This window comes from Mya arenaria, chromosome 10 (genome assembly GCF_026914265.1).
Source record: "Mya arenaria isolate MELC-2E11 chromosome 10, ASM2691426v1".
Lineage (NCBI taxonomy): Eukaryota > Metazoa > Mollusca > Bivalvia > Myida > Myidae > Mya > Mya arenaria.
Genome location: NC_069131.1, coordinates 38,936,814 through 38,953,262, shown reverse-complemented (window position 1 = coordinate 38,953,262; position 16,449 = coordinate 38,936,814). Strand labels below are relative to the sequence as shown.

Sequence of the window (16,449 nt, the reverse complement as noted above, 5' to 3'; positions counted from 1 at the left end):
ATAAATGTTTAAAGGTTGTCTTTTTGAAAACCTCGAAATTAAAATATTACAAAGTAGTATTACCCACCAAAACATAAAAAAACATGTTTTGAAATCTATATCATATTGAACAACACAGTCTATATACGGTACAAGATAACCATACAAGGCAATTTTAAATCTTATGACAGAACAAGAAACATTTCATTTGGTTAAAGTATAGTTTTGCAGAATAAATTTGCAAGAGAATCCATAATAACTAGGGTAAAACAGTTGTTTGTACAATATTAATCTTTTCTCCAAACAATGTCACTTAATTTTCACATTTACACTTACAAGGTTACCATGATTATGCCTGTGAAGTGTCCTTATGACCCACATAACCAAGGTCTTTACCAAAGATTTCCCACAATCCCTGGTCATGTGCCAAGGATTTCCCACAATCCCTGGTCATGTGCCAAGGATTTCCCACAAACCCTGGTCCTGTATCAAGGATTTCCCACAATCCCTGGTCCGGTGCCAAGGATTTCCCACAACCCCTGGTCCTGTGCCAAGGATTTCCCACAATCCCTGGTCCTGCATCAAGGATTTCCCACAATCCCTGGTCCAGTGCCAAGGATTTCCCACAATCCCTGGTCCTGTGCCAAGGATTTCCCACAATCCCTGGTCCTGCATCAAGGATTTCCCACAATCCCTGGTCCTGCATCAAGGATTTCCCACAATCCCTTGTCCTGTATCAATGATTTCGCACAATGCCTGGTCCTGTGCCAAGGATTTCCCACAATCCCTGGTCCTGTATCAATGATTTCTCACAATCCCTGGTCCTGCATCAAGGATTTCCCACAATGCCTGGTCCTGTATCAAGGATTTCCCACAATGCCTGGTTCTGTATCAAGGATTTCCCACAATGCCTGGTTCTGTATCAAGGATTTCCCACAATGCCTGGTTCTGTATCAAAGATTTCCCACAATCCCTTGAATATCCTCACGTGACTGTGGAGTAATTGTTCACTCGTATATAATTTATTGCTCCCATGAGCTACAATACCTGTCATACTGATCTGCACACGTATCTTAGTATGAATCGGAAGCAACAGTTACTGTTCACAAAAGTACCTGGGTCCCAATATCTAGTTCATCGCCTATGTGAGTTATCATATGCCGTTGAAGGGTTCTTTTGGCGGCGAAGGCTTTACCACAAAGATGACAAGAGAACGGTTTCTCACCCGTGTGAATCCTCATATGGATATTGAGATGGTTGGGTCGGGTAAATCCAGTTCCACACACTTGGCAGACGTGTCGCTTTAGTTCTCCTGAAGTGCACATAAATTTATATATTTATACATCTAACTTTCTGATGTCATTTGAAAATATTACCTTACTATAAAAGTAAAGCTCAATCAACATCTTAGACATAGAAAGCGGAAAGAGCTAATTAGTCAAAGCAGTTAGCCATTCAGGGGCCACAACTCTAGGGAGTCAAGGGTGATCTGGATGCTAAATAAACTCATCTGTAATTTAGCACAAATAAACAAAGTCATTATAACGTTCGACAATAGCTTTTCATAGTACCATAGGCAAAATGCAGTTCACCTTGCAAGAAGGAAGTTATCCAATTCAAGGGACAGAGCTCTGGAGAAACTAAAGAATCAGGGTAATTGAGCACATCCCAGAAATTGTACCCATAAACATACTTACCAAATTTTGTGGACATTGGCCAAACATAATTAAAGATTTGGATAGCTGACAATTAGGCCAGACCAATATAATTTTGGGACTGGAAAAAATGTTTGAGTAAGTGAAACATAAAAATATTCTCATTTATTTTTAACACAGGGGCATGCGAAAGCAAACTTTCTTTATCCCATAAAATTAATACTTGAAGGAACATGTTGAACAATTATCCACTGTTGCAATTTCAAACTTGAGAAATGTTTTTAGATAAAACCCTCATTTTCTTTTAAAATACTTTTTTGATTTTTTTAAGCAATATAGCTTTTTTGATTTTTTTAAGCAATATAGCTTTTTTTTTGGCATTTAAGTACAATGTATTTTGAAATATGTCTTTCATTTCAATTTATTCTTTATTCATACTATTAGGAAATAGAAGTGGTATTTTTAATGATCAAAATAAAAGTTTAGGCAATTTTCAAAAGCATTCGGAACTCCTCGGCCATTTTTTCAAAAACAACCTCGGATGTATATGGACGGTTTACATACTTAAAAAGTGGTACGTTTAAGTCCGCTGCAAATAGATCGCGTAGTAATCTTATTTAGTAGTTAAAATTTATGACTTAACTCTTGGGAATCGTAATTATGTTTGCAATAATACACTTCACTGGCAATCAATTTAAACTGAGAGCAATGAATACAACTCTTAAACACTACATTTAATTAATGCTTTTATTAAAAAAAATACGGACTACTTCAACAGATGTACCGGCATACATCCGAGGTTGTTTTTGAAAAAATGGCCGAGGAGCTCCGAATGTTTTCAAAAGATGAAATCTGTCAAATGAAACACTAATTTAGTCTGACCTCATAATATATTTTCATCTGTTAAAAGAATAAAAATGTATACTATGTATACATCACACTTAATAATTAATCAACACATGTAAATATAAAGCATTACAATGTACATGTACACAGATGACATAAGTTTTGGGGTTTTCACAAATGAAATCACTAGTATTATTTTCATCTGTCACACAAGTAATTGTGTTCACTCATAACTATCTGCTCTTGAAGCTTGCCGGTTGGGAAAAATATTGACAGATACATAGATTGGAAGCAAATTTTGTTACTGTTCACAAATCCAACAGTTCACTCTGAATCACTCACATGAGTGACTAGATGCCCTTGAAGAGTTCCTTTCGTCCTGAAGGATTTCCCACACAGATGACAAGAGAACGGTTTTTCTCCCGTGTGAATCCTCATATGGATATGGAGATGGTTGGGTCGAGTAAATCCAGTTCCACACACATGGCAGATGTGTCGCTTTCGTTCTCCTGAAGTGCATACATGATATAAACATAAACAATACATACATTTGATAAAACAAACATTGATAAATATGTTTTAACATGTATATATGCACAAATGTTCCTAAGTGATGTTTCTGAAGATGTGGTCTTGTGCTGTCAAGAAAACCGGAGTAAACAAACTTGTCCTGCTGTTTGATGAATCAAAGTTGACCCATTTGTCTTGCTTTGTGAATGCCAAACCAATTCAAATTACAATGCCAAAACCAGAAAATCAAACCATATCAATTTTAGGGCCATAACTCTAAATGTATCTGGTTGTTGAACTTTAGTTATTCATGCCAATAGATGTTATTACTAGTGTTGGGAATCGGTTCCAATTTTACTATTGATAATCGGTTCCACTCAAGTAACCGATTACCGATAGTACAATCGTTTTTTTTAAATACTAGATAAAACCTAAAGTGAAGTTTAATTCATGCACATTATTAAACTATTAATCATTATATGCATATACGTTATGTCTATGATTAAAGTTATTAAGTGTTATATAAAAAATAGTTCATTTTTACTTGCTCATTGTGGCTTTCATCAGCCATTTTGTTAAAGATAACATCTGAACACCTACTTATATTTTTTTTTATTTTTTTTTCGATGATCCATACATGCCATATTTTCTGGAGACCATTCAGGGGGATTTGTTCAGAAAGGCTGAAATTTAGGGGGATTTTGGTAGTATTCAGGGGGATTTCTTTAGCAAGTTTTAAGTTGGCGAAATTTCAAAGTATTTTTAGACGCAAGTACGAAAAAATGTATTTACATAATATATATTGTTATGAAAACCTCTAACTTTTTCATTATACAGAATTATTTTATGTCATGATTTATCATATTCCTATGATACACTGTCATGTCATACTGTAGTACTGTAAATTAAATTTACGTTCCTCGAAAGTCTTTAAAAAATTCTGCTATCAGCTATGATGACGTTCAGACACTAAAGAGAATGGAATGAATATTATTAATTTCTTCCTTTTCCAAAATAGTAATATTTCTTTGCCTTTGATCATTACTTCAAATTAATTGATCACTTGTTGTTAAGGTTTCCGTTTTAAGCATTAATCAAACCTTTTTTAAACAGTAATTTTACCCTTGTGGAGTTGTTTCTTTACAGTCAGTTTCACTCACATACTGTGGTTTCACTTTGTCATTATTGCCTGATGTAAAATCTCTAAAAAAAAAAACATTTTTTTTTTTTTTTAAATTCCGGGGGATTTTTACCTCCAGCCGGGAGACCGGGGGATGGATCGAAATTCCGGGATATTTTTTCCCCCGTCGGGAATATGGCATGTATGATCATCGATTATAACCAAATACAATCGATTGTCACCGATTTCAGGCCCAACCAATCGATTTTCGATTATAATCGATCATCGGAACTTCACTAGTTATTACCAAGTTTGTTATTTCAAACCATAAACAATCCCTGGTCCTGTGTCGAATATTTCCCACAATGCCTAGGTCCAATATCAAAATAACTGTATTTGTAAAAAGAGCAGATTAATCTTATGTGGCAAAATTGCATCCAAGGACCGTAATTCTAGTGTAGTTACTGTATGCTGGTTTTGAACTTGTTCTACATTTTATTCAAAAAAGTTGTTAACCAATATTATTAAAAACTACTGGTTGCTCATGTTAAAGTGTGAACTAGGAAAATTTGGTCAAATTTTGACAATGCAAGGGCAGTATACTCACAAGTGACTACAGCTGACTAAAGTAGACCTTTAAATAATGTTTCTTAGTTCATTGATAAAGGTTGCTCAAGTTCTTATAGTTAAAAGTGGAACACTTCAGTTTTAACAATTCAATGGTCAGAGAATCTAGGGCCTATAAAGAGAAATTTGGACGTATATTAAAGGGGCTTAACACCAAAATGATACAATTGCATGAAAAAGAGAAAATTGTCCAAAACTTACATAAAATTGATGTTGTTGTGTATAATGCACTGAATCTTACTGACTGATGTATCACATCCCTTACGACACCAGGCCCCGATTTCTCGAAACTTCTTAAGTCTCTTTATAACAGGATTAAGCTGAGCTCACTATTTTTGGTGTTCAATAAATTGCATAGAATACCTTCTTTGAGAGTTTTTTATACTTTGGATAGGAATTATCATTATGATAATCACAATAAACCATTTTTCATTTATCAAAATTAAATTTAAGTACCCCCGGTATGTATTTTGGCTTATTGAAATAAGCAACTTAAGCCTGTTAAGCTTAAAAAGTTTCGAGAAATTGGGGCCATGTATTTTTTTGCAGTCTAAAAGCAAAATTTACTGGGGCTGTCTACCATGCATATCCCAGTAAGTTTAAAAATTGCGTCAGTATATTTATCTGTACTCATAAACAGATGATTTAAACTTGGAAACCATATTGCCCTATTTTTTAAAAAGGAAACACAGATGAAACAGCAATATATTCGATACATTTATTATTTAGATCATGTAAAACTATGTACTATCAGCCTTCTACTAGCTTGCATTGATAATTCTAGCCTTGCTTTGAGGAAATACTATATTTGCCGATTTTGGGACCATCTGGTGTCTAGCCCCTTTAAAGAAAGGAGTCATAATCATCTGCATTGAACCAAACCCTCAATTAATTTATCACTTTGTTTTAAGGGGAAATAAAAAAAAAACAATGTCTGAAATACCAGAGGAGTCTACAACATAAAATTGTTTATTATCAGCAATGCACAATGAAATATTATCTAAACAAGCATGTTTTTAACAAACCTTAAAAAAGTCATACACAACCTCTTCATAACATACAATTAACAGAACGGTACTATACAAATGAAATTCTATAGAAATTGTTAAGAGCTTATTAATTAAAAATATGACTTTATGTAATAGATATATGACCTGAAGTAAAATCTTAATGATTAAGAATAAGCGCAGTGGGCATAGCAACTGAGCCCCTCTTAATCATAAAATTAGTCTTAAGGTCCTCTAACTGACTTAGAATACAACTTCATTGGCTGACACATTGTTAACACAATGTTTAATAATTCATGTATTTAATTTACAGCTGCCTTATCTTTTCTCACACAGACAATTTTTTTCTGGGTTTCATGTTATCTTTGGCAGACAGTGGTTAGTATTTACCTTGACAAAAAATCATACAACATGTTAAATACTAGACACAGTTTAAAAATTTGTACTATCACAAATCCAAATAAATCCTTGTTTTATTAAAGGGACACTGTCACACTTTAACAGGTAGGACATGACTAAATTTAACATTCTTTTAAAGAAAAAAAATGATAGGAAAATTGTTCCCCATATAAAATGAGAAGGTCCCTCTAATCACAAAATAAATGTCAAAAACAGGATTTTCATATAATGTTATGCACTGACAGCGAGTGTGCTCGAAGGGCGTGTTTCCTGCTGAATCGGTTTCCACAAAATCGACATTCGTACGGTTTCTCGCCTGTGTGCGTTCTCATGTGAATCTCGTATGCGGAGGGCCATGGGAACGTCAGTGGGCAGTGGGGACACATATACTTCGGTTTGTTTTCCCTGCCTTGACCTTGACCTTGACTGGTTTCGATCCTTTTAATTTCTTCTGGACTTTCATGCATCTCTGAAGAATAAATATGTTATAAATATTTAGGTTTAGTAAAATATAAATATGAAGTAAAAAATAATACAATAAAATTAAGTAAATTTGCAATTGCTAAAGAAATGCTTTTGTTTTTAATTCACTTTAAATGTGCTTATAAGTTTTATGATGCTACTTTGGATCAGCTAAATCAGAGGTGGCTAATTGATATTAAATTTAAGCCAAAAAATCACATTATTGCCAGATGACTCTAGCTAAAAAATATATGCAGACTCCATTTCTTTAATATGCCAATTCATCTTATGTAGATGAATTAGAAATGACAGGTTCGATCATTAATCTTTCACAAGAGTGCCAAAGAGTGAACCCCAATGCTTGTTTGTATTTTTTTTAGTTCAAAAAGGGGCATAACTCTACAATAAATTAAGCCCTAGTTACAGCTCTTGATGCAGAATTGTGTACTGTCTCTAGCAACCAAGTTTCATTGGAATATTTTGAACGGTTTTATAGTTATGGCCAAATTTACAGTTTTTGCTCAACACCGACGATGACAATACCTAGACTTTTTTCTTCCAAATATGGCCAAGACTAATATGTTATATAAGATTTTTTTTCTTGCAATTATGCTGTATTAACGCAGGACATGTGAGTAAATTCCATGTTTGGTTCTAGGTCTTCTTCGTCATTTAATTGCTCGCTTGCCCTACTGCATCAACACTCGAAAAAATGCGATCAATTCTTAAATGTAAATTTTTAAAAAAATAGTCATTATGATTAAATATTTGTAGTATCATCTGTGTTATGAGTATTTGTTCTTAAAGAGAGTAACCGACAACATCCATTTATAAAAAAAGAAAACCTGATGTTGTTATGTCATATATCATTGGTTAAATGACATCATGCTAATCCAATCCAAGTGCAACATTGAAATAAACAAAACTGAAATATGAACTGATTACTCTTTGCATGTTATACAATATGAACGTTAAGTTTTATGGATATCTATTCAAAGGTCTACTAAGGGGAATGTAAATACATTAAACAAACAGAAAATGCACGAAGTTAAAACAACTCTACTGTGTTAGATGCTACATGCAGGTTATTGTTTGTAATTTGGAAATAATAAAATACATCATTTAAATGGGTTGCGGGCCTTAAGGCCATGTAAAAACAAAGGCAAAAACATATCATTCTAGAACAATATTTTATTTGATAAATCTTACAAAATTGTACACATACACACATATTTCTTAATTATCAACAATGAAACAGATTTATATGGTTTTAAAATATGTATTTTAGTCAAAGCTATTATTCTTATATAACTAACGTTAGTGCATTTGTTGTAAATTTGTACAGTTTGGGAAAAGGACATAGCAATATTATGGTATGTGATGTGTTATATCTAGATAATTTCTTAAACAATACATTTATTAAAGCAATCTGCAAATCGTTACCATGGTGCCATGCTCCAGAACACTTAGGTGAGGGTTCGACTATTCAGAAATAGTTATGAATTTTCCTAGCACTAACTATTTTCTATACAGCTTGGCACTTTATAATTGCAATAAACACCTACAAGGATTTCACATATTGCTTTAGGGGTAATTTGAATCTCAGAGATTTTGTTGAGCAAGCTGTTTAAACTTTGATCTTGATAAAAGATTTTCAAGGAATTAATTTCATTTTTTTTTGGTAAAAAGTAAAAACATAAAAATAATCATATATGGACAAAATAAAAATATTTAAACATCCCATTCAACCTATACTTGTAACAGCCAATAGGAATACAAAGGGTTTCATAATTTATTTTATAATAACATAATGCCTCTGCATAAAAAGATGAACAGAGTGTGGGGATCAAACCACTGACCCAAGAATTATGAAATGCTAGAAGGGCTACTAAATGATCTACTATTTCACCTGTTATTCTTTTCTTAAGCAACAATCCTTACACTTTACCTTGCCATTTAAATAATTAGGTTCAAATAAAACATGATTAACTTAGATTTTTGCAATTTTAACATTGATTAGGGTTCAAATTACCTTAACAGTAAAATTCAACGATTACAAACTGTTTAACAATATAAATTTATAACATTTTCTATCCCTGCAGAACAACATAAAATGAACAATAACAGTCAAAAGAAAACTAAACGAGTATGGACAACTATGTATTCTTTTTTCTTGTTGTTTTTAAATGTAGCAAAATTCAGTTTAAACAAAACTCCAACAGCGTCATGACAATAATGAAACACAACGTTCACAGTCCATCACTATACACATTTCAAATGATCAGAGCAACATTCTACCACCAGCATACAGTTGAAATCACAATATTCATCCATTTCACAACGTCCAACCATTTTACAACGTCCAACCATTTTATGTTCAACCATTTTATAATGTCTAACCATTTCACAATGCCCAATGATTTTCAATGTCCAACCATTTTATGTTCAACCATTTAACAATGTCCAACCATTTCACAATGCCCAACCATTTCACAATGCCCAACCATTTCACAATGTCCAACGATTTTTCAATGTTCAACCATTTAACAATGTCCAACCATTTCACAATGTCCAACCATTTCACAATGTCCAACGATTTTTCAATGTTCAACCATTTCACAATGCCCAACCATTTTACAATGTTCAACCATTTTACATTGTACAACCATTTTACAATGTTCAACCATTTTACATTGTACAACCATTTTATGTTCAACCATTTTACAATGTTCAACCATTTTACATTGTACAACCATTTTACAGTGTACAACCATTTTACAATGTTCAACCATTTTACAAGACCTTAGGCAACATGGACGACCATGTTTGACTTGTCATAGAACCGTTTGGAACAGAGCAACCACAATTAGACCAAAAACATTTTTGTTGTCGGTAACGCCAAATAATTTCAATCAAAAGCCATAATTTCACATGTTCTGGGCATCATGGAGGACCATGTTTGACTTGTCATAGAACAGTTTGGAACAAAGCAACCACAATTAGACCAAAAACATTTTTGTTGTTGGTAACGCCACATAATTTCAATCAAAAGCCATAATGTCACATGTTCTGGGCATCATGGAGGACCATGTGCTTCTTCTTGTTTGTCTTGTTGGACAACGGTTTTGAACACACCATACAAGATTGAGACCACCGATGTATTGTTCTGGTTCAGCCACACAACCTCACTCAAACACCATGATTTCACATGTTTTGGACAACATGAACGACCATGTGCTTCTTCATGTTTGACTTGTCGGAGAACCGTTTTTCACACAGCATACACTTGAACGGTTTCTCGCCCGTGTGCGTTCTCCTGTGGACGTCAAGGCTGGATTTGAATTTGAAACATCGCCCACATATGTCACATGTAAGCGCCGATAGCTTCCCTGACATCTGAAGAGAGGTCACTGAAAATATATACAATAAGATATATTAATATTTTCTAAGTGTAGTATTGTTGTACTGGAGATTGCAGCATTTTCTTCCTATAAATAACACTACCAAAAGTTATGAATCAAGCAGAAATAAAAGAACAACACTACAGTGGATGCCAAAGCATGTCCAGACTTCTCCCAGTCGCACTACAGTTTACTGTTCACCATTTACCTCAAGCCAAAAAATAAATGGTTTGGTTAGGGTGAGATCATTTTCAAAAACAGGTAGGGTAGGTAGGCTTTTTTATTTTTTACTTTTGTATTAGGCTTTATATAGGAACGTTATTGTCATCATTGGAGAATGGTGTTAAAGCTCTCTTCTGTATAAAGCTTTAAAGGTTTTAAACTATGTACTAAAATCCACATTTAATTTTCTTCATTTTTTTATTTTTAACAACAGACTATAAAAAATGTAAGGTTGACCCCCATTTCGTAGGTAGGGTCGGGTAACCTGAGCTAAAACTATTTTTTTAGGCCTTTTATTGTTAAATCTTAAGTCGTCTGTCTTTAATGATTGATCATTTAGGGTCAGTAACCATTTACCAAATAAAGAATAATAATTTTTTTACTCAGTTGAAAATCTTAAATGATTTATTAAATGTTATTTCTTGATAGTTGATTTGCACGGCGCTGCCAGCACCTGGCAATAAAACCTTTGTTTAATATATACACTTCAATCTTTTTCTTAGTTTAGTTTAAACATATTTATTTTACAACGATTGTGAAACAAGTTATTACAACATTATATTAATCACTCTCATTGGCACGATTTTACGCGTGAGTGTGGTCTTGTGTTGTGGGGGAAACCGGAGAACCCGGAGAAAACCCACTTGTCGGGCTTGGTGACCACAAACCAAACTCACATGCGCCCAAGCCGGGAATCGATCCCGGGTCGCCTAGGTGAGAAGCCAGTGCGCTAACCAGTGCGCTAACCACTGCGCTAACCGGACAACCTAAAACAGGATCAAAATGCTTGCTGGGTCTACATCTTTTACAGCATAATTAGAGGTCAGAAAATTGGTTTGATGGTTGCAGTAAATTGCTTAATGAATGAATTAAAATTGTCTTTTCTTTAAAGCAAGTTCCAGGGCTGTTTTTTATAAAAACAATAAGTCATTTCTTAACTAACGTCATTAAATTTTGTCTAACTTAAGTATCTGACTGGTCATATGATTACTTTGTAAGTACTTGATTATATCTGAAATACTTTATTTTCATTGTCTTGAATTAACATAAACAACTTTGTGTTAAAAAACACATTTTACATTTATTTTAATTAGAGCATAAGAAATTAAAAAAAATACTTAGGATAGGAAATGACTTCAGATATTTTATGAATACATACTCTGGTCCAATGAAAGAACAAATAACAAATGTTACAAGATATTTATGTTCAAAATTACAAAATATTAAATCAACACAAAATAACAGCGTTCAAGCAAAAGCTTTATGTGAAAGATTTTATCACATATGTAAGTAAGCAGTTTAACATTTTAAGTTATTACATGTTGACTTAATTATGATTGAAATAATAAAACACAACCACTTTATCAACTTGTTTACAAATTCTATATATTTTCCACGTTTTCCCTAAACGGTAAAAAAAACAAAACTAAAATTTCACATTTTCACATTTTCAATAATACAACGGAAACAAAAAAAAATCTATATTTTGCGCTGACAATTATTATTGTGACTTTCCTGGGCTCATGTTTTCATCATCCTTATCAAATACATCACTTCCTGTGATTTGTGAACAAAATTTCTGTTTAACTGCATCCTGCATGCATCACACTTGAACCGTTTCACAATTTAAGTTGTGACTTCCTACAAACGCCAAATTTTATAGTTTCTATTTCCTGCTTTGATTGTTATAACCAGTGTTCATCACTCTCATCAAATGCGTCACTTTATGAGACTCCAGCACCGACTTCCTGTTGAACTGTTTCCCACACGTGTCACACTTGAATGGTTTTTCGCCCGTGTGCGTCACCATGTGTCTTCGCACTTCTGTCGGATATCGGAAAGGATGCCGACACACGGGGCACAGGTGTCGCAGGGTGCGGCCATATTTGTCGTGCGGAACTCTAGCGATATCTGAAACAGAAACAGTAGTATTTTTCATACTTATTCCTTCAAATATAAATTTGTCACAAAACAAGAAATAGTTACCACACCCACAGCTTGAGTCATTCAAATAATATATGAGCGCTTCAGCGCGAGTTGTATATAACTAACACAAGGGTAGAGCGTAAAGTTTCTTAAGTACCATGTTGTCAAAGACAGCGTTCAATTACAAGTGTGCAATAGTGAACTGCGTTGTAATTAATCCACATGATAAGCATAGTTATGGTCTGCCTTCTTGTTACCATTGTAATATTGGAGTTTAATGTACGGAGGAAAACAGGCGTTCAGGAGAGCGACATTGGGATTGTTATCATTGTTACTTTAATATATTTCATCATTTATGTACATGTGCTGTACTATTTGATAACCTATGCCATTTTCACGCTTCAATAAAAACAAATATGGTTGCTGCCGAAACAAGGCAATGTAAAACTTGCAAAGCTCAATTCAGATGGCAAAAACAAATACGGTCATTTCGAAAAATCGCCCAATATAAACACTGGCATTAGGCTCATCTGTAATTAAAGAATAACCATTAAAATTTGAAGAGTTCTGATTATGAAGAAAACCATATGGTAACTAAAGTTAACGATTGTCAGGTTAGCCCAGTGGTTAGCGCACTTGCTTCACACCTAGGCGCAACCCGGGTTCGATTATCAGCCTGGACACATGTGAGTTTGATTTGTGGTAACCTAGCCGGCTAAGTGGGTTTCCTCCGGGAACTCTGGTTTCCCCCAAAGCACAAGGCCACACTCTCTCATAAATTGTGCCAACAAGAGTGATTAATAAAATGTTGTGATAATTTGTTTCACAGAGTTTGTCAAATGAATATGTTTAAACTAAACTGACTAAACTATAATAAGAGATGTGCTTGACCTGACACCTGAAGGGCTTAAACCATTTTGGTGATGAGTTTTGCCGGCGCTCCAGGCCTCAAATGGGGTCAAAGGAGGTGGAGCATCCTGCCACAGAAGCAAAATTGGCTTTTTAAAAACCCTTTAGAGGGCTCCTATGACTTCAAATTAGAAGAAAACTTGAGTGTCATATCTTAAAACAAATGAAGTAAAAACCAAAAGCAAACAGTTAACTTTTTTTTCTTTGATTTTTCTTTTGTTTTTAATTGAGTAAATAAATCTACAGAAATCACCAAATTTGTGGACATATCACATCCCTGACAGTTTAAATGGCTCTATTATTACTAAGACATTTTAATATATTTGTATTTCTTAATATTTTTTAATGAATTTTTAAAAACAACAACAGACAAATGTGATAGGAAAATATTTATTTTCAAACATCATGAGAATTAACAAATATACAAGCATACAGTGTTTTCATAACTATACACCATTTATGAATAAGTAACAAAAGCCCATTAACAATTTCACTAGCTTAACCCTTAGGCTGCTGATGGGGATTTTAAAGGCTTTGCAAACAGCTTGGAACCAGACCAGACACCGAGCAGACGACAATTTACCCAGCATGCAAAGGGTTAATAAGCACAAAATGATGTGAATTTGTCTGGATTTCAAATCTGAATCATCAGAACATCATAACTGAACATTTATTAGGTATGAGAAATATTGTTAAAAGCAATAAACTCTCATTATTGACTTTTAAAGGATAAAAAATCAAACAAATGATAAACAATTATTTTTCAAGGCAATCAAAAGGTTTAAGGTCAGGGCAAAGAAATAGGGTAGGACGGGAAAACAGAAACATACATTATTTTTACACCTTAATAGACTAGCTCTAACAAGAGTGTGAAATGTACAAACAAACAAAAATTACAATATCTTGTTAAATCATTATCTGGAGTGGTATTCATTATTCATCGTAAATTAATGTAATGGTCATACATCATTGACTTCATTCAATGCATTGGTCAGTTATTAATAACCAGTGATCCGATAAGCTACATTATTCTAAGATCCAATCAAGACCAATATTAAATACCAGCCCTGATGTTATTCAAAGAAAATCCTTTTTCTACAAAATATTGCAGATGAACTAGCAATCTATGACAAGTTACATTTTAACATTTTTGAAAGTAAAGACAACCTTACACCAAAACAACAACAACAAAGTATTTAAGTTTACAATTCAAACAGATTTTCCTAACATTGTCTAAGAAAATTGCAATATCAATACTTACATGTAGCTCTCAAACATAAATAGGTGCAAACAAAGTCACAACATATTGTAAAAAAACATTTCAACTTTTTATACAAATTTTCTAAACAACTTTATTTAGAGTCACGATCTTTATCTTCATCTAGATTTACTGAAATTCATTGCAGGTACACAAAAACAAGTGAAATATCTTCTTGATAATGTAGTTAATACCAGCCTGGTAAACAGTATCCCTCTTGAACAAAAATAATGATCACTTCATACACACCAAACGATATTCACTGAATAGCACCCAAAACATGTTGAGCAGCGTGGACTTTTAGCGTGTGCCGTCGCGTAAATCTTTTCCCGCAGAAATCACAAGCAAACGGTTTCTCGCCCGTGTGTGTCATCATGTGACGCTTTAGCTCCGCCCTGCATCGAGAAAAGGTGCCGCATATCTGGCAAGTCTGATGCCCCAAAGTCGCTAGATCGGCTGAAATTGTAGGAAACAGAGTGTGATATGAATTTGATTAAAATGTTGTTGTTCTTTTCCTGTTTATTATTATGTTCATCGTTCCATCGAGATACAGTACCGCATAACAATGTACATGAGGTAGAGTAGCTGAAATTAAAATAAAGTATGAAGTATAATCATATTAAGATGTGCAAGGTTAGTTTAATCATTAGTTATTTTATAATGATTGTAATGAAAATTAAATCAACGTGTGCTTATACACTCTTGCTGGCACGATGCTGCACGACAGTATGTGGTCTTGTGTGATGTGGGGGAAACCTGAGAATTATTGACAAGTTGTAGCCTAGGTACTCAGGGTTTGACACAAATGGTAGTCCAGTCACTTAGTCAGAGACTTCCAGTATTTTGGTCAGACTACAAGAAATTTTGAGTCAATAGTCCATTGGACAACCAGCTAGGAAAAGTACTTATTTCTTTTTTAACAGTTTGATCCTGCTGAAGCTGTGGAGCAAACTACATGGAAGATATAATGGTGTCCATAATAGAAGCTACAGAAACTACCAAACCAAGATTTTTAACTGTTTTATTTTCATGTGCATCTTTCAAATAGATCAAATAGGAATGGAAATAACAAAAAACAAAACAGATGGCGTTGGTTTCATTTAAGTTAACAAAATACCAGTCGAAATAATGTCAGTTATTATTTTTTTAGTTGAACAATTTCTAGTACATTCAAACTAAGAAATTGTCAGTACATTCAAACAAAGAAATTGTCAGTACATTCAAACTAAGAAATTGTCAGTACATTCAAACTTAGAAATAAAAAAATTTGTCAGTACATTCAAACTAAGAAATTGTCAGTACATTCAAACTAAGAAATTGTCAGTACATTCAAACTAAGAAATTGTCAGTATATTCAAACTAAGAAATTGTCAGTATATTCAAACTAAGAAATTGTCAGTACATTCAAACTAAGAAATTGTCAGTATATTCAAACTAAGAAATTGTCAGTATATTTAAGTTAACAAATTGTCAGTATATTTAAGTTAACAAATTGTCAGTATTTTTAAGTTAAGAAAATGCCAATTGTTTAAAGTAAACATCTTGCAAGTATATGAAAAAATGCCAGTATATTGATTTCAGTAATCAAATTGCCAGAGTTTGGTGTTTCCCATAATATTGTAAAAGGCAAATGAAGGTGAAACACTATATGACAATACCCCCACACATATATCAACTGCAAAACATTGAAAATAATTGCAACATTTAAAACTGAGAACAGCATAAAAGTGACAAATAACACAATAAACAGGATCTGATGTAAGCTGCTAATTAACAGATATTGACAAAATGAAGTTTTTTTAAAGATGCACTCTTACTCCCAAATCAGATTTAGCACAATTAATAATATAGTTTTAATATTTCAAAAAGGATGAATAAATGTCGAAAACGATGGTTCTTATGAAGGATACCGAGTTTATTTTAAAAGAAATAAGCATAAAACACGGTATTTCTACCTTATGTGAAGATATAGTAAACCACAGAAAATCTTTTAGCATTCACCAATTATTTATTATTTTTGAGCTTTCTGCTATTAAATGCATGGTTACAATCGTTTTATCAGTAATGAGTAGTTTCCATAAATGAATTATTTAGTAAGTAGTTTAAGGTTTATCAGTAAAAATTGATG

At 33.4% G+C, this 16,449-nt stretch overlaps 1 protein-coding gene across 6 annotated transcripts in view; it reads right to left on the bottom strand.

Moving 5' to 3' along the window:
- Window positions 1-639: 639 nt before the first annotated feature.
- LOC128206704 (zinc finger protein 263-like) overlaps window positions 640-16,449 on the bottom strand; it is a 92,563-nt gene continuing 76,753 nt past the window's right edge. The window contains exons 5-6 of one of the 6 annotated variants that reach the window (XM_052909357.1): window positions 2,823-2,989; window positions 1,268-1,291 (exon numbers count right to left, since the gene is read on the bottom strand). In XM_052909357.1, the coding sequence (XP_052765317.1) occupies window positions 1,283-1,291; window positions 2,823-2,989 (176 nt within the window). In that variant the 3' untranslated portion in view covers window positions 1,268-1,282. Of the gene's footprint in view, window positions 1,292-2,711; window positions 2,990-5,852; window positions 6,613-9,400; window positions 10,016-13,518; window positions 14,778-16,449 lie in introns of those variants that run through there. The other 5 variants (XM_052909344.1, XM_052909355.1, XM_052909326.1 and 2 more) reach the window with 5 other exon arrangements.